The 19,506-nt window shown below is 41.0% G+C and overlaps 1 protein-coding gene across 3 annotated transcripts; it reads right to left on the reverse strand.

Annotated features, from left to right (window-relative positions):
• Positions 1 to 854: 854 nt before the first annotated feature.
• On the reverse strand, positions 855 to 18,920 carry LOC124642641 (delta(24)-sterol reductase-like). 3 transcript variants are annotated; one of them, XM_047181190.1, is made up of 10 exons: positions 18,792 to 18,920; positions 15,464 to 15,663; positions 14,728 to 14,883; positions 12,947 to 13,171; positions 10,792 to 10,886; positions 10,139 to 10,313; positions 9,612 to 9,755; positions 9,050 to 9,247; positions 8,426 to 8,560; positions 855 to 1,152 (listed from the first exon to the last, which is right to left on the reverse strand). In XM_047181190.1, exons 2-10 carry the CDS (start codon positions 15,653 to 15,655, stop codon positions 949 to 951), a joined length of 1,524 nt encoding a protein of 507 aa, XP_047037146.1. In that variant the 5' UTR covers positions 15,656 to 15,663; positions 18,792 to 18,920; the 3' UTR covers positions 855 to 948. The 3 variants fall into 3 exon arrangements, with proteins under 3 accessions (XP_047037146.1, XP_047037145.1, XP_047037144.1); XM_047181189.1 differs by having other exon boundaries at positions 15,464 to 15,681; positions 18,792 to 18,909; XM_047181188.1 differs by lacking the exon at positions 18,792 to 18,920 and adding an exon at positions 18,680 to 18,705 and having other exon boundaries at positions 15,464 to 15,713.
• Between the last annotated feature and the right edge of the window lie 586 nt (positions 18,921 to 19,506).

The following is a 19,506-nucleotide window of genomic DNA, read 5'->3' on the forward strand; positions in this document are numbered from 1 at the left end:
CGTTAAAGTATAAAAATTAAATATATGGAACGTTTCTAATGGTTATGCGTATTCCGTTGTTTCCAAGTCAACGGGCCCTTAAAATTCAATATTAGACTATTCAGATATTTGATTTTGCTGACCCCGTAGTCGCTGGCATAAGGGACAGGATCCGCGTACGAAGTCGCGGGCAGAAGCTAGTATGTAGTATGTATGTAGTTGGGAAAAGGCTCGGGAGATGATGAGAGAAATAAAACCAGGCTTCAAAATACCATATAAGTAGCAGAATACCTACTTAGTATTTCTACAATAAATAAACCAGAACATTCTTGGCATTTTTGCAGACACCTAATAATTGTACCATGATGCTTATTTGCTGAATGTCAATGTAGGCAGAGGAAATGTCAAACGCATCATTTGGCGGGAACATGACCATTGCGTTCGTGTCTATGGTACGTATGTATACCTACTTGTATATTCTACGTTTAGCAAGACCTATTTGCGTGCAGGTTAATCTTTAAAACAAAGTGCTGAGCCGATTAAATTATGGTTTCTTTTCTCACTGCTTGAACGCATTCTAATGTAGATTTATTTAAGTGCAGCATTAATGTATACTTTTTAGCTGCAGTTTTTGTCTATCGGTCGTCATTTTATTTATCTTTTCATAGCAAATTAGCAAAAAAGATAAGAGTACTCTTTAATCTGAGCAAAACTTAGTTTAAAGTCTGAGCATGCTCATTTCCTACGGTCTTCTATCATTGGTCTTGTGGTCATCAGGTGCAACTATTTCGCACGGGGTCTCGGATTCAATTCTCGAGTCAGGTCGAAATTGCTTGGTGAATTCGATAAACAGGTAAAAAAAGTAAAAGAGACACTTTTCTATTTTATAAAATATATTTTTATTACGCTAGAGTAACAATTTTATTATAACGCCTATATTTACCTACTTATCTAAAAACAAATACATATTCACTTCCTAACTTTCCTATTGACCTTCCCATAGATTTCGGGGAAGGCCTCCTTGCAATACGGTAGGCTGTCCCTCACTTTGTCATAGAGAGTGTGGTCGAACATGGCGCGGAACTCCTCGCGGGTGGTGAATGTGTCAGCGTAGAGCATTTGGAAGCCGTCGTGTTGGGAAACGAAGGCTTCTATGCTGCGGGTTGACCGCACCTTGAACAAAATTACATATATGTTTACCATCATCTACCCAGCCTTTTTATGTTTATAGTTTAGTTATTACGAAAAAAAATCCTCCAGTTTGCTGCAGTGTTTCTATTGCCCCTGACTTCTAGAGTCCTCTCGCAACGTTTATTTTTCCTTTGTAGCACGGGAACAGGTTCTTACAGGTTCGCCGCCGCCGCCATCAAGGTTACCTTATCGCACCACGCGAAACAAGTTGCCAGCTCGCTTTGCGCATGACGGCTCCGTGTAGCATCTGCCTATCTCTCTCTCATTTATGTATAACGTATCTTGTCGCACTCTTCTACGCCCGCATCAAGGCCGGCGGCCGCTCGGTCTGCGCCACCGCCGCCGCCGGGCCGCGAGCGCAAGTTTAGTCGAGTAACCGAGAGAGTCACGAACGGTACAGACGCTAGTCTGTTGTTTTTAACCGACTTCCCAAAAAGGAGGAGGTTATCAATTCGGCCGGTATGTTTTTTTTTTTTTTTTTCTATGTATGTACATCGATTACTCCGAGGTTTATGGACCGATTTACGTGATTCTTTTTTTGTTCGACTCGGAATAGCTGCCAGTTGGTCCCATAGTCATCAGGTCAGGATCTGATGATGGAAACCCTGAGAAATCGAGGGCAACCTTCGAAAGTTGTAGGCATACATAGGGTAAAAACTTGATACTCAGGTGTACGCCTAAAAGCACTATTCAACAGTGAAGATTTGGAGCTGATCTGATGATGGAAACCAGAGAGGGTCGAGGGAACTCGACAACTGAATATGTAAACTACCTCGTGTTTGGGCTTAAATTATTTGTATTGACAAGACCTTTGCAACAGTGAAGGTTTGAAGCTGACCTGATGATGGAGACCAGAGAAAGTCGAGGGAACTCGACAACTGAATATGTAAAATACCTCGTATTTGGACTTATATTCTTTGTATTGATGAGAACTTCCCACTTGTATGGATAGTGACAACTATACGTATCACTGAAAAGCTTTAAATAAAAAACTTTTTTACAAAAAAATTAAACCGACTTCCCAAAACACTAAAAAGCAAAAAAAAAAACTATTTTTAGGTGCATCGGCATAGAAGTCGGTGGCAAAATTAACTTAGTAACATCCATTAGACACCGAATTCTAGGCCGATGCACCTAAAAATAGTTTTTTTTTTTGCTTTTTAGTGTTTTTTCCGTTTAATTTTGTATTTTGTCCATCCATATTTCTTTTGTTATAAAGTAACACCTAAATTGGTCACAGTTTTGTCATTTAGTGCTTTAAAACGAAAATACAGTGTTAACTATATTTACAATCAACAATTAGTTTTATTTATCACGCTAAAAGTGGCTGCCCAACGTGGGGCCGAACGTAATTAGGTACTTAGGATTTGTGTTGGACCTAGATGAACCTAGAAGTGAAGTGTACCGTTGTAGGTATTAGGCTTTATTTCGCGAGAGTGCGTGCCGAATTCTCACTCTAGTGTTTTGTATTACCTAGGATACCTAACGCCTAAGACTGTTGCTGTTCGTAAGACTTTATTTAGTATTAGTGCTGAGTTTAGGTCTTGTAAACTGTGTAAATACATTTGTGTGGACCTAATAAGTGTTTTTAAATTCTTATAACTTTTTAACGTTAGTTCATTGTTGACTGTAAGTTATTGTAAATATAGTTTAGGACATTAAAGACATTGTTTTGTGTATAGACTATTGACTGTGTTTCGTATTATAACTGTAACCCGTGTTTTGTGACATTTGCGTGACTCTTATTGACGAGTGAGCATATCGGTAGTTCGGTTGGTGTCTTGTGTGGTAGCCGCTTTGTTCAACCCGTGTTGGTTGTGCTGTACCACATCGACGGAGCCCGCGGTTGGGTTGCTGTCGAGATACCGACGCTGGAGCGCTGCGGCTGCGCTGCATTGTGACTGCGCGCACCTTAGACCTCGCGCTGCCACCGCTGCCGTAAAGGGAAGTAAACCTTTTATTTGTGCCTTTTATTACCGTCGGACTCAGGACTATTTAGTGTTGTAATTGTGTTTGGACATTATTTTTATTATTGTGGACTTATAGTTTTTTGTCACAATAATTACTTTTATGGACACGTTGTAGTAGTGCGTTTTTTTAAAGACTTTTGATTATTATGTTTTATTGACTTTTGAACATTATTTATTCATTGTGTGTACTATTGTCGGACCGTGATAGTGCTTTTTAGACTATATTATATCGTGTTGCGTCATAATGGTACTAACAAGATCTCGCGCAAATAGTCCCGGCCAGCGTTCTGACCCGGCGCCTGCTGGCGCTGACGCTGCTCAGAGTGGCCATGTGACGCCACCTGCGACTCAACAGCCTGTGTCACCCTCGGTGCATGAGGCACCCACACAGCTGTTCTCGCCATCGTCTACTTCTACAATCACCATGACGGACTTTCATCTACAACAGTTAATAGCTGCGCTGCGTGTACCGACCCCGCCCTCTGCTGCAAACGCTACGGGAGTTCACAACAGTAATGCTAACTTCGCAAAATGTACTTCTCGTTTCGACGGAGCTCAGAACTCCGACGTTGTTGCGTTCATTGACGCAATTGAAATCTATAAAGAATGTGTCTCCATCGAGGACAGTATTGCGTTGCGTGGCCTTCCCATGCTACTCACCGGGTTGGCTGGCACATGGTGGCAGGGCGTCAAGCATTCTGTCGCGACCTGGACAGAAGCAGTTAATATCTTACGTCAGACATTTGGTCCCCGTCTTCCGCCTCATAGAATTTATAGAGAATTGTTCCGAGTGGAACAAATGAGTGAGAAGACAGACGTATTCGTCTGCAAAGCAAGAGCCCTGATAGCTCAGCTGCCAGCTAATACGCTTCCAGAGAACCCTGTCCAATTGGACATGGTCTATGGCCTACTGCATCGGCGAATAAGAGAGAAGGTCTCCAGGCAATCTTTCTCCTCTTTTTCGGAATTACTAGAAAAAGCGCGCGCAGTAGAGGATCTCCTAGAGGAGGGCCATAAGACCACCACTCAAGGGCGACCCTTGGTAATACCCGCTCCAACTGCACCCAAGTCAGTTGAGACTGCTCGCTCACCTCCGATGTCGTCTTCAACACCTACAAGTTCGAGTTCCTCAGACAACACAACTACGAAGCATAGACCTCGTTGTGGGTACTGTAAAAAGTTTGGCCACGACAAAGAGTCGTGTAAGAAAATTCAGATGAAGAACTCAACCCCACCAGGGCCTAGAGTAGAGACTGGACCTAAGCAGGCAGCGCCTGTTGTATGTTTTGGCTGTGGGGCTCCAGGCGTCATCAGGTCGAATTGTGGGACCTGCAAGAGAGGAGAGGATTCGTCGACGACAACACCGTTCCAGTCGATTGCTGCGATGGGCACGGCGCCGATAGATGCGCGTGCGCGGCCCGTTGTTGCAGTGAACATTTGTGGAAGTAGTGGTCGTGTATTAGTCGATACTGGTGCAAAACTGTCAATAGCCAGTGAAAGCTTAACAAACGTTTTGTCTGAAAATAATGTTAAGTTAGTTAAGGCCTTCTTAGAAATTAAGTTAGCGGACGGCTCTGTTTCTGCGAGACACGTAGACACAGTTTCTGTAGACGTAGAGCTGCAAGGAGTCGTCATTCGTACACTTTTCGTAGTCTTACCTGGTGCCACTCATTCTCTTCTTGGGATGAATTTTATTAGAGATGCTGGCATGGTGCTGGATTTTAACCGTAATAGGTTTTCCATAGATGCAATTAATCGTAATAAGTACTTCCCGCTTGACTTTGAGAATGAGATTTCGCCTATAACGTGTTCCTCGGTATCCCTCCGTGAGAATGAGGGCAGTATGTTGTCTCCGCAAGAAAGAGAAGACCTTACGTCGCTGCTGAGAGTGAACACAGATATCTTCGCACCAGGGGGAGCACCGACAGCAATGGCATTACACCATATCGACACGGGGGACAGTGCGCCAATAGCAGTCCCTCCATACAGGCTCAACCCACAGAAAAAGGAAATTGTTCGTACAGAGCTTGATAAAATGCTAGAAGAAGAAATAATTGAAGAGGCAGAATCCGAGTGGGCTTCGCCGGTCGTGTTGGTTCCAAAGAAAAATGGAGAAACACGCTTCTGCGTAGACTATCGTCGCTTGAACGCAGTGACTCGGACTGATAAATATCCTCTGCCTGCAATCGACGATATCTTGTCGTCAACTAAAGCTAACTGCGTGATGTCCACGATTGATTTAAAAGCAGGATACTGGCAAGTCGAAGTAGCTCCAGAAGATCGCCACAAGACCGCTTTTACGACGCCATTCGGAATGTTCCAATTCCGCCGAATGCCTTTTGGGCTCAAAAATTCTCCGGCGACATTCCAGCGCCTAATGGACCGCTTTAGGTCAGGGCTTAATGACGTATGCGTAGTGGCGTATCTCGATGACTTGTTGGTGGTGTCTGATAACATTGATTCCCATCTGCAAGATCTGCAAAAAGTTTTCGACAGACTACGCATTTTCGGACTTAGGGCTAATCGTGAAAAATGCGTTTTTGCCAGGGATCAAGTCAGCTACTTAGGACACATCATTTCTGGAAGGGGTATTCAGGCGGATCCTGAGAAAGTTCGAGCAGTCTTAGACATGGCGGAGCCTACGAATCTCAAACAGATGAGAACGTTTTTACAAACGTGCTCCTGGTTCAGGAAGTTTATACCCAACTTCTCAAATATTGCTCGACCCCTGACGGAACTTACAAAGAAGAATGCAAGCTGGATCTGGTGTGAAGCTCAGATTCAAGCATTCAAGACTTTGAAGGAAAAGCTTACATCTGCACCCATACTTCGTCAGCCTGATTTCGAAGCTGCGTTTATAATACGCACGGATGCAAGTGCCTATGCTTTAGGTGCCGTCTTACTTCAGGGAAAAGATGCAAGTGATGAGAGACCGATAGAATACGCTAGTAGATTGCTGTCCCCAGCTGAGCGCAACTACACAACCACAGAACGCGAGGCTCTCGCGGTGGTGTGGGCCCTGGATAAATTTAGGCCATATGTAGAGGGGGCAGAAGTAAGAATTTGCACGGATCATCAACCCTTGAGGTGGCTGATGTCACTTAAGACCCCTAGCGGTCGTCTAGCCAGGTGGGCAATGAAAATCCAGCAATATAATTTGAACCTGGAATATACTCCGGGGAAGAGCAATGTCGTTGCCGACTCGTTGAGTCGTCCCGTTTTGTCTGGGCCTGAAATAGAAGAGACTTACGATTGTTGCCCTATTTCAGTAGACTTACCACATCGTACTCCTGAAGTACTCCGTGAGGCTCAGTTGGAAGATCCGGAGGTAATGAAAATTATAAAGGACTTCGAGAACGAAGATGACTTCACACGCTGGACAGACCGGGGATATTATATGGCGCAAGGGGTGCTTTTCCGTGTAGACCCTGATGGTGATTCAGAAGAGCCACAATTAGTGGTTCCGCGGACTCTTAGAGAGGAGCTGATGAAAGAGCTTCACGAGGCCGCTACTGCTGGACACCTAGGTGTCGAACGAACCCTTAAGAAACTTAAAGAAAGGTATTCCTTTCCTCAGATGCGTCGTTATGTTACGCAATATTTGAAATCGTGCGATCTATGTCAAGCTTTTAAGCCGACTAACGTTAAGCCAGCTGGTTTATTACAAACACCAGTTATGCACCAGAGGTTTGAGGTCCTCGCCATGGACTTGTTTGGCCCACTTCCGGAAGGAAACCAAGGCGAGAAGTGGATCTTCCTCGTCGAAGATGTCGCCACCAGGTGGGTGGAAATATTTGCCCTCGACGAAGCCACCTCTGAGAAATGTGCTAAAGTCCTGATAGAAGAAGTTTTCTTGCGTTATGGCATACCACGGCGGATTATTAGCGATAATGGCACTCAATTTGTTTCTTCCGTCATGCAGAAAGCCATGTTGGCATTGGGGGTTAAGCAAAACCTAACACCTGTTTATCATCCACAAGCAAACCCTGCTGAGCGGAAGAATCGCGATATGAAGACCATGCTGGCCATCTTGGTAAATACTGACCATCAGGACTGGCCTAAAACTTTACCTGCGGTACGATTTGCCTTAAATACAGCTCACAATCAAGGGACTGAGCATACCGCAGCCTATTTAATGTTTGCTCGAGAACTCCGTTCTCCTATTGATGTTGCTAACGACATACGCGCAATAGTAGAAGCGGAAAACTATGTTCCGCAAATCACTCCCTACTTGAAGAATTTTGCTGAAACTCTGCAAGAGGTTCGTTGGAGACACGAGCATCAACAGGACCTCAGAAAAGAAGTCGCTGATCGTAGTAGGAGGGAGGGACCTCATTTTAAGGAAGGTGACATGGTACTAGTCACACACCATTCCCAAAGTCAAGCGGCAAAGGGGATCACTAAGAAATTTGCCCCACGCCGAATAGGTCCTTTTAAAATAAACAAAATAGTTTCGCCTACCACTTATGAGATAGTAGACATTCAGGGCCGAGTTAAAGGAAGGTACCATGCCAGCCTATTGACTCCATACGTAGGGGAGTCCGAATTGGTCGTCTCCAAGGCAAGGGGTAGGCCTAAGTCACAACCGGGTCGGTCTAGTGACTTAGAGGGGGAGGATGTAGCACGGGAACAGGTTCTTACAGGTTCGCCGCCGCCGCCATCAAGGTTACCTTATCGCACCACGCGAAACAAGTTGCCAGCTCGCTTTGCGCATGACGGCTCCGTGTAGCATCTGCCTATCTCTCTCTCATTTATGTATAACGTATCTTGTCGCACTCTTCTACGCCCGCATCAAGGCCGGCGGCCGCTCGGTCTGCGCCACCGCCGCCGCCGGGCCGCGAGCGCAAGTTTAGTCGAGTAACCGAGAGAGTCACGAACGGTACAGACGCTAGTCTGTTGTTTTTCCGTTTAATTTTGTATTTTGTCCATCCATATTTCTTTTGTTATAAAGTAACACCTAAATTGGTCACAGTTTTGTCATTTAGTGCTTTAAAACGAAAATACAGTGTTAACTATATTTACAATCAACAATTAGTTTTATTTATCACGCCAAACCTTTCATTATTTTTTGAAGTCATTTTAGCGTCTGGGTCTTAAAAGATTTTTGATCACAAATTCTTAAAAATGGAAGCGTCCGTGAATCCGTTCCTATATTGTGCTTAGCCAGGTCGGTATTGCCCATTCCATTTTTTTTTAAGTTTCTATGGTGACTTACTACACAACAAATTGAAAATAATGACTCCTCTTAGACTAAGTTAAACTAAACTTTATTTCAAGGCACTTACAGTTTCATATCCCTTAGCTTTAGGTACTCCATACACTCCGATGTCTACAAACATCTGTGAATCTGCTTTCGTCTTGATCTTCAGCTGTCCCGGGTCGTTGAACACTTTGAAAGGACACAGCCAGATTGGGTACACCTGATCAAGAAAAGAAATTATGTTAATTAGTGTGTAGGTATTTGTTCTACTTTCACCCACACCAATAAAGATTATGAAAAATATTTTGTTTTAACAAAGATTTGTTAAAAAAGTTTGCTGCAGTAATGATGACTACGTATATTACATAGATTCAATTTATAAATCTTATCATTTAATCTGCAGGTTTACTTCAAAGCAAGCTCTAGCTCTTTAATCTTTTCTCAGATCCTCCTGACCGCCTGTATTGTAAATAATTATAATTTGAATTGCTAATCTGAGGCCGTGTTTTCAGACGTTCAAATCGAATCAATTTTATTTGTTAACATAGGTAGGTACAGGTAAAGGTCTTATTTTTAAACGCCATGTTATGCCTGGAGGCGTTCATATACAAATATCATTCGGTACATAAAGTGAACGCATTTTCAAAAATATTTTGTTTATACTATAGGGATGGTTTCCCTGTTCAATAAATACGCCGATCAGACTTACCTCAATCTCCTTATGGAAGACATCGATGGCTTTCTCCAGGTGTTCGACAGGAACTAACATGTCTTGAATTACATGGGCCTTGTCATACAGCTTGGTGACGGCTTCGGGCTGCGTCAGCTTCAGCAGCGATACTTCAGGAGGCATCAGCCAGCCCAGCAAGTAGCGGAATATCCAGTGGTTGCCGAAGGGGATTATGTCCTGAAAAGGGGGAACTTTTATAGTTATTTTTATTTTGTATCTAGAGGATTTGGAAGATTTTTTGGTATAGTTGGCGCCAAACTTAAGGGTTGGCTGCTTCGCTACACGGAAACTATTTTTAGGGATCTGAGTAGCGAATCAGGGAAGGCGCAAAGGGTTTTCCCCACATACCCATAACTTTAGCGAGAACCAGACCAGGAACTGTTTTCAAGTCCCTTAAAATTGACGAGTTATAAATAGAACACGGGGAGAAATGTGGCCAACAGGCTAAATAAAACCGTCCGCTAATGCCAAAGAGTACAAAGAGACCATGAGAGCTATTATTTAGCTTAATTTAAATTATAACTGCAATAAACGAACTAACCTGCAATTCCCAGAAGAAGCTCCTAGTGTGTCTATGGTAGTAGTCCCGGAGTGGTATGTAGTCTACAGCTGTTTTGTTGTTCGTGAGGTAACGTTCCACTTGCTTGAAGAACCACTCCGCGTACCAGTTGCCGATGGGGTTATACTGTAATATACAAAAATGCAGCTGAATATGAGTGTTCTTGGAGCGACTACACATTTAACCTCAATAATCGGGAGCATGACACTCTTTGGTAAGAATCTAGCTGGTAGACTTCTGGCTTCTGACTACCTACAATATAAAGACTGTTAAAAAAAACACAAAAGGCAAACAGTTGGAAGACGCGGACGCCGTACAGACATCAAGTCTAAATTCGCTCATCCACCTTTAAAGTAAAGAAATTTATCAATGGTCACATTTTTCTTCTCCAGCAATAAGGTCTTCTGATTAATACACGTTGAACTTATCATCTTAATATACAATTTTCTGTAAATAATCTGTGATATTTCGTCACTATACAATAACGATATTTAACAGGATGAAAATACCTTTCCATCATCTCCAATCTCATCAACCATGTCTCCCGTCATGAGGACTCCTGACTCCTTGGTGTACAGCAGGGCTTCTATGAACTGATGCGGCTTGGCTTTCACAGACTCCTCGATGAAGTGGTGTGATAGCTCCGAGAGTTTGTTGTATGGACGATATTCGAGACGGATGTATCTGGTGGGAGAGAATGGATTTATTGTATATTATATGTGAAGGATGGGCGTTTTGGGGGCTGTCTTATGTAATTTTTTTTTCTGACGTTCGAAAAGTGCTGTTTTGCAGCCAAGTTTGAATAAATGAGTTTTGATTTTGATTTTGATTGAAGAAATATGTAATAATCTCAGGGACACTGGTCGGATTTGAAAAAATATTTTAGTGTTAGATAGCGTTATTATATTGATGAAGGCTACACAGGCTACTTTTATGCGGCATCGCAAAGTAGTTCCCGCGGGACGTGGGTGAAATCGATGGCGAAAGATATTTTTTTTAAACTTTATGTATAATGCTTTTGGGGAAAAACAAATGAACTGGTTTAATTTTGATTTTGCAAAGATACATAAATGACGGACGAAGATAAAATAGATTCCATCCAGATATACATCACAAAGTTGACTCGGAAATTAAGTAAAAATTACATAAGAAATTGAATTACTTTTTAGCCGGAACAATTTTGATGGTAGCTGAAGTCAGGAAACCAAGCGTGCCATACGACCACGGCACTGCGTAGAATAGGTCAGGGTTCTCATCCTGCAAATCATAATTTATAAACAATTAAAACCAATTGAATACTCGGAGTATACATGTAGTAAGGTGGTTTCAATTTTAACAAACTGGCTCATGATATTATCGTATCTAATAAAGTTGTTTTTGAACTAGTTGTAGTCCAAGAGAGGGTCTTCCACTAATTTAGATGGTTTTACTTGACAGGACACTACAGCAATTTTTTAGGGTTCCGTAGCCAAAATGGCAAAAACGGAACCCTTATAGTTTCGTCATGTCCGTCTGTCCGTCTGTCCGTCTGTCACAGCCGATTTACTCGGAAACTATAAGTACTACAGTGATGAAATTTGATGGGAATATGTGTTGTATGAACCGCTACAAAAATATGACACTAAATAGTAAAAAAAAGAATTGGGGGTCCCCCCCATACATGTAACTGAGGGATGAAATTTTTTTTTTCGATGTACATACCCGTGTGGGGTATCAATGGAAAGGTCTTTTAAAATGATATAAAGTTTTCTAAAAAACATTTTTCTTAAAGTGAACGGTTTTTGAGATATCAGCTCTCAAAGTCGTAAAAAGTATGTCCCCCCCCCCTCTATTTTTATAACTACGGGGTATAAAATTCTAAAAAAAATAGAGGTGATGCATGCTAATTAACTCTTTCAACGATTTTTGGTTTGATCAAAGTATCTCTTATAGTTTTTGAGATAGGTTGATTTAACTGTAATTTACGGAACCCTTCGTGCACGAGTCCGACTCGCACTTGGCCGGTTTTTTTATAGATATATCCGAGTATAAAGGAGGTTTCGCTCACCTAGGAGAACCTTTCTTTGCTGCTCGTAGGTAATGGCAGGTAAACAAAAACGGGAAATTATAAGTGTAGCCACAAAATTATTTATTGGACACATGATTAAACTTCTAATTTTATAGTTATAAAATTAGAAAATTAGTTTATTAGAGGTCATTTGTTGACATAGCCTCTAATAAACTAATTCGTCTTTTTTACAACGCCAACTAATAGAGGGCTTCAATAAAAGATCATCAATTATTGTAACTTGTCCTTCTTATTTATACATTATTATCTAATTTACTAACTCGGCCTCATTTTTCCAAAAACGAGATCAACGTTTTCTTGGCTCGTTTTTTTTTTTGATGGTGGAATTTAATTTGGATTCATTTTATTTAGCATATTGCCATTTATAACCTTCAATTAAAAAACATTGTATTAAAAATTGAAGTTAGTGACGAAAACGAATCGCAGCAAAACCGACTCCACGTAGTCTTGTCTGCCCTACCCCTAGAGTGCAATTCAAAACCGCGTAGGCGCGGAGGGGGAGGCGGGCGCCTGCGAGCTGAGGCGCAGGTAGTTTTAACGCTCGCCGACGCGGCTGAGGCTGGCCGGCGCGGCGGAGCCGGCCAGAAAGCCGAAGCTGCGGCGGTGAGCGTGAAAACCATCTGCGACGATAAGCTCGCATGGGACCGCCGGAGCCGTGACAGAAGCCATGCTTGCTGCATGTTGCATGCTTACTTCCATGCTGGGTCAATTAATATGGGATGTGTTATATTTTAAACAAAAAACTCAGTACGAGTTAAAAACTTAGAAGCTAAATAAATATTTTTATGATGTCACTTAATAGTATTTAAGAAGTTTACTGTTAGAATGCATGCTACAAATTTAGATGCAAAAAAATAACCATCATGCTGAGTCGTAGAGTGGAAGATAACTCGTGGCTAAGATAGTATTATTTAGATGCTCGACGCTTTATTAATTATGGCTGACTTAGTAATTTAGAAGGCAACATACATTTTTGGGGGCGAATAATGATATTAAAAAGAAGCCTGTTTAAATAGCACCCAACAAAAACTAGCTCGCACATACTACTTCGAAATTTCAAGAATAGTTTTAAGACAAATGGTCGTACCTTGCTTTATTTTCTTAATCTTTCACAATCAGGCAACACTGTCCCATAAATATATACCTCAAAAACATATAAATATAGGTACCTGTAGTATGTAATACAAAACTTGTATGTAAATAAAACCTACATCTATCTATCTAAAGCTTTAGAGTCCCAGCTTCTTACCTTACTACACGTGACCACAGATCCATCAGCGAGCACCAACTCATACTTAGTACAGAAGTGCTGGAACAGCCCGTAGATGTGGGAAGAAGACTCGACTCCTGTCCCCATCACCAGGCCGCCTACTGTCAGCTGGTCTAGCTCTGGCACCACGGCTAGAGCTAAGCCGAGAGGTTCTAGCGTTCGGGACAGTTGGCCCATTGTGACGAGGGGCTCGCATCGGACTGTCTGAAAAGAGAGGATTTTTGCTTATATAATAAAAGATATATGTTTTGCAGGATAAAAAGCTGATTTTCTTAAGTAATCGACTGAAGAAGCTGTCTGAGATATTAAGTAACCGAGAGATAATAATCGCATACTATAAAAAAATCATCCTACGCCATGATGATTTAGAAGATATCTACTCCTAATACAGGCAAAAAACACCAATTATTTAGTGTCTCACTAAATAAATGTTTTTATTCTACATTCACGCAAACAATTTGAATCGACGCCTTTGAATTTTTATTGCTTTCCTAACTGTAAACTTTGAACCATTTCGAATTTCAGATTTTAGAATATTTTATCTAGAGAAGAGGTAGGTTTTAATGCAAAGTTGGTTACACATAGCTGCGATACCCGGTCAAATAACCTGGACATTTTTCGAGGTATTTTTTATCCCACCCAAAACAAAAATGTGAAAGACTGCCAAGTTCGATAATATGGGAATGCTTCGCCTATAAAAGAAGTGAGATCTGAATAAGTACCAAGTTCCAAACACATACCTCAGTTAAAAATAGTTACTTTTTAATGATGTTACTTGGCAAGTTTTCACATAGGTACCTTGTTATAAACCTACTAAACGCAATGAAACAAGTATTTAATTTTCTATTAAAACTTGCCAAGTAACATCATTAAAAAGTAACTATTTTTAACTGAGGTATGTGTTTGGAACTTGGTACTTATTCAGATCTCACTTCTTTTATAGGCGAAGCATTCCCATATTATCGAACTTGGCAGTCTTTCACATTTTTGTTTTGGGTGGGATTTCATTTATTTTTGTAAGGTTGTTTATTTTATTTTTTTCTTTTGATTAAGTTAGTTAGTTAAGGAAATGTCTCATTTATACTATCTTTCAGATTTTTGAATATGCACTATGCTTCTTACAAAGAAATGAACTAGATTTACTAACTGACTGACATGACATGTTATCATATACATATTATGTTCGTGGATCAAAGTTACACATTCATTATTTTGAAACCGACTCACACTTGGCCATTTTCAGATTTTTCCCTTTACCTTGACATAAAGACCTACCTCCATGCCAAATTTCAAGTCAATACAACCATTGGAAGTGGTCTAGGTTTTTGATGAGTGAGTCAGTCAGTCAGTGAGTGTATAGTAAAAATAGCGATCTTCTGACGTCAATATCTCTAGACCTACAATAGGTATATTAACGAAATTTTGTATTTTAGATAAGTGAGGGGGTCTCAACAGATACTAGAAATTTGATATGCGTAAATAAAATAGATTTTGAGTTATAGGGGGGTCGAATTTGGCCCGAAATGGTTCGTGTAATATAACCCACGGCCGGTGTGTCGCTTTTTTTTGCTCGAACTTGGCGGACACACTGCCGTGTGTCTAGATTAAAATGCTGTATTTCTGTATTTTTTTATGAAAACTTTTTTTTACGAACACGCTTATCTAAGGAAAAACTAGCCCGATTTTGAAAATTTCTTTTAGACTTAGAAACTCCGAGGAAGTCGAAGGATTGTACGAAGATAGTAGGAGAGAGTACATACCATATTCTTAGTATCAACTTCGAGCACATCGACGAGGTTGACCTTAATATTCGTGAAGGTTTTCTTGTACATGCCCTGACGGAAGGACATGGCCTGCCACGCCGGTCGGGCCGTGCACAGCTGTGTGCTACGGTCTCCTGACAGCCAGGCTTTTACCTGGAACCATCAATTGATTGATAATGAAGAGATAGATTCGAAGCAAAGTTTTCAAGAATATCCTGGACATGACTAGCTAACTAAACATGATTACCTACATACAGTATGTAGGTAATCATGTTTAGTCTAGGTATCATGGAGTATGTAACATACTCCATGATACCTAGACTCAAAGATGTATATTGCCGACAATGATCCTTAGCAATGTTGGAAAAAAATGAAAATATACCTTACTAATGCTTTCTTTGATGAGATATAACTCCGTCTATAGATTATCGTTTTAATTTGTCATTGCTGGGTGTAGTTACCGCGATTAGTCGCTTCAATGTGACTTTGTTTTATTGTCTTACTTTGCTGTGTTACTTTGTTGTGACTTTGTTATATTATCTTAATACAATTAGATACGTAGCTACCTTCTTTCTTTCTCGTATAGGTACGTAAGGCTGTGAACGCAATAACGGTTACCTAGAAGTGAATGTGTAGGTATGGAAATACAATCCAGTTTGGTTTGAACACAGCCTAAGTGTCGAATTCTTTTTTTCGCAATATTTTTAATTACACAATAAAACTCTAAACTCACCTGTCTCTGCACATCCTTAACTTTCCTGTCATGGAACTTAGGCGCGCTGTTCAGCTTGAACACCACATAGTTCCTGAAGGTGGACCAGACCTTCCAGATCATGGAGATGGGCAGTAACGCCACCAGCACCACGATCCAGCGGTGTTCCACCAGGATGTACTCCGCTAACGTCTCCGTTTGAACCGTCGTCATTGTTATACCTGAAGAATTATTTTTTTCTAAGCATAAAAAAGGGGGAAAGTAAAGACCCCTGTGGGGATAAGCTTTCTCTTAAGGATAAATAGTTTAAAAGTAAAGCGTTGAACGGATTAAATTCCTTTTATATTTTTTTGCCTTTTCTAACATTTGTCTGTACTGGGACCTACGAATGCATACCTACGATGGAACCTACACTCTGACAAATAATTTTATTTTGTGAATAGCAGTTCGGATGGTCCGATTTATTTTCGGGAAAAAGGGCTCAGTCATTGTAGATACGTTACTTACTACAATGTTGCTATCTAAGGACACAATTTGGAATGACATCAATGACCTGATAACTTGTAAATTAGACGTTTTCGATTAAAATTCCGATAACATTCCTATCAATGTTGCAGGTGTTTGTTATATTATCAAATTAGGAATTACGGATTAGTATTTAATTACGTAGGCTACATCTTACGGATGCATGACCAAATTTTTTTCAATTAACAAAATGCCAAAAATAAATTAAAGCTTGTTTAAAAATCTAATCTGATATAGGTAGGTAGCTAATAGGTTTTGTTACTTAATTGATTTTGGAAACACTTTAATTCATGGTTGAAAAATTCCATCGCTAACGACTGGGAGCGTATCCAAAAGGCTAACCTCTACAAGAGCATTACCTCCTTGGATCGCCATGCTCTGATACTCTGTCCGAGGTAATAGCCAGCCTCTTGGATACGCTCCCAGTTGACAACGATGGGGTTGAACTTATTGATGCTTTTTAGTTTAAGTTTTATTTGTTATTATTTTTACTAGAGCAGATTTTTTATATATTTTACTATAAATATCTTTTAACGTTAACATAAAATGTAGGATTAGAAATCTTTCTGTTAAGTTTCACGGGTAATTTCGATGTATAAAAATTTATTATATGAAGGTATATTGTAAGGTTACGTAGCTTTTTTTTTCCGACGTCAAAAATCATCAAATGATCCCTCCCGCTGTGGGTTAGCAGCGATGAGGGAGTGTCCTGTCCGTCGTGTTCCCTCATAGGCCTTTTATGTACCAGGGCCGCGGTATCTCTTTCGAACAACCCGCAGCCCCGGCAGGCCTTAGCCCTGCTGGGCCCCGCTGGGGTTGCGGAACTCATCGACTCATCACCCGAACTCACCGCCCACAGACCCACGCCTACGGTGGCCGGAAGTCATCTCGCGACACCCGGCGCCCATGGTGTCTACCTGGTCCAGAGCGGCGGCCGGGATGAGAGGTGCGAACTCTCTGGCGTTCCGCCTCCTCCTTCTCGAGCATGACCGCTTCGCAGAAGGAGGTGACGGCATCCCATTCCCTCTCGCCCCGGACCATGGCCTGAACCAGGGCCGGACGCGAGAGGTCGCCGCCGCCCAAAGCCTCGACGAGGACCCGGCGGTGCCCTTCCCACGCAGGGCACTCCTGGACTGTGTGGTCCACCGTGTCCTCGGGGCTGTCCGCACAGGGGCGACACCCGGGCGCCTCCTCACGACCGATTCGATGCAGGTACCTCCCGAAACAACCGTGTCCGGTGAGGACCTGCATCATGCGTTACGTGAGGGCGCCGTGACTCCTCCCGAGCCACTCCTCAAAGAGGGGACTTACCGCCACTATGGTGGCGTGCCCTAAGGTTACGTAGCTTAGAAAAAAATTAACTATCTCCTACTCATTAACTATTAAGTATCTACCATTAATGAATGAATTAAAATGACAGCTCCCAGAAATGAAAGGATCGTATATTCTTTAGGCCCTAATTTAACTCTGTGAGTACCTCTGTCCCAGCCCAGAGTCCAGTCGACAAGGACTACTCTACTTCAAAAATTATTTTTATTTATATTTTGTGGCCTACTTATTGGCCCCAGAAGCCCATGCAGTGCCCAGTACCCACCCAGTACCCAGGTGGGCTTTTTTCAGGGATCAAAGAAGGTCCCAAAATTCGTATCATATTGCTTAGTGTAAGTAAGTAATAGGTATTTGCGTCTGATTGAGAAATTGAATGTAAACAATGAAAGAAAGATAAGCTGTCTTCTCATTGTTTATGCATGCCAGACGACGTCGCTATAGAATAATAGCCTCGTATATCCAGAAATCCAAACTTGGAAATAAAAGGTTAGCATTTTTATACCTTTTTTGCAAAAAAGAAGTTATGAGTTATTAATTCTACAGTGACGATAAAACGAGTTTTTACACACAAAGTAGCAGTAGATTTAAAAATGTTATTTAATAAGGCGCACGTTCATAGACAATGTGTTGTGTTGTGTATCATCAGTTTTCTTATAAAATAACTTAATTTACTTTGAATTTTCGAAGAAAACAGTTGTTTTTAGACTCCAGTTTTATTTATACTTTTGTAATACTGCATGTGATAGTACGCGAAAAGTTAACAATTCATCATCCTCCAAGCCTTTTCCCAATCATGTTGGGGTCGGCTTCCAGTCTAACCGGATTCAGCTGAGTACCAGTGCTTTACAAGAAGCGACTGCCCATCTGACCTCCTCAACCCAGTTACCCGGGCAACCCGATACCCCTTGGTTAGACTGGTGTCAGACTTACTGGCTTCTGACTACCCGTAACGACTGCCAAGGATGTTTAATGACAGCCGGGACCTACAGTTTAACGTGCCATCCGAAACACAATCAATGGTGTCTAAGATATACTTAGAAAGTACATACAAACTTAGAAAAGTTGCATTGGTACTTGCCTGACCTGGGATCGAACCCGCGCCCTCATACTTGAGAGGTTGGTCTTTTACCCACTAGGCCACCACGACTTTTTTAACAATTGAAAAGTTAACAATTGAAACCCAATTAAGTTCATTAAGAGGAATGGCGAGGTTGAGTTAAATAAACGCAGCAAACAATAGACTATTGAGACACATAATTAAATTCCTTTTTTTGTTCTCCTCGAAAGATAAATAAACAACATAAATATACCGGTATATTAGTAGGCTACTTGCCCATTAGTAAACACACCAACATCTTATTTAATCAATATTTTTGTACAAACCTGAGAGGCATTACCTCTTTTCCCTAACACTGATTTATAAAACTCTCGGAGCTAAGAAAATAATAAAGTAAATTAGCCTTTTTGTTATATAAAAATAGCTTTTCCCACACACCTTAAGTTAATTATTTTTTAAATATCACAGCGCGGAGTCCGCATCACCTGAGAACCGGCGGCAAACTGAATTTCAAGGGCAAAAATATTACATTGGGCCGTCGAACCAGCTACGACAGAGCAAAAATAAACCTTATGCCCTTGAAACAGAATCTACATTCATTTAAATTGAAAATAACACATGTTTTTTTGATTATTGTTCAGAGTATATATTTGATTTAGGTAGCTAAATCAAATGTTATCAAGTCAAAGATTGTTGTTATCTGCGTTTAGGTAATCCGGAATGCGTAAAGGTTTTAATTGTTGCTAAGCCTCTTAATAGTAAATTATAATAACTCATTAGCAATCCAATAACGCCATTGTTTTTTACGCAATGACGATGACAAATAGTGCAAATGTGCAGGAAGCGACTGCAGTGCACGGAGTACCAGTTTCGATTCACGGCTCGGGCCTAAACCCCTTTGTATGTTTGATTTCTATTATAATATTTTCCTAGTGTTTTACCACATCTATGTATCAAAAATATAACTATATATTTTTTTAAATCTTATTTTTCGATTCTATTTAGTTAAAAGAGACTTAATTTTTTAACGAATTTAGTTTTTGGTAATTCCTATACTTCTATAGGTATAGGAATTTTTATAGGTATTTTTATCTCTATAATCTTATAGGTATATATACCTATAGAGGTATAGGACTGGAAATGATAATAAAAA

This window comes from Helicoverpa zea, chromosome 25, assembly GCF_022581195.2.
Source record: "Helicoverpa zea isolate HzStark_Cry1AcR chromosome 25, ilHelZeax1.1, whole genome shotgun sequence".
Classification (NCBI taxonomy): Eukaryota; Metazoa; Arthropoda; class Insecta; order Lepidoptera; family Noctuidae; genus Helicoverpa; species Helicoverpa zea.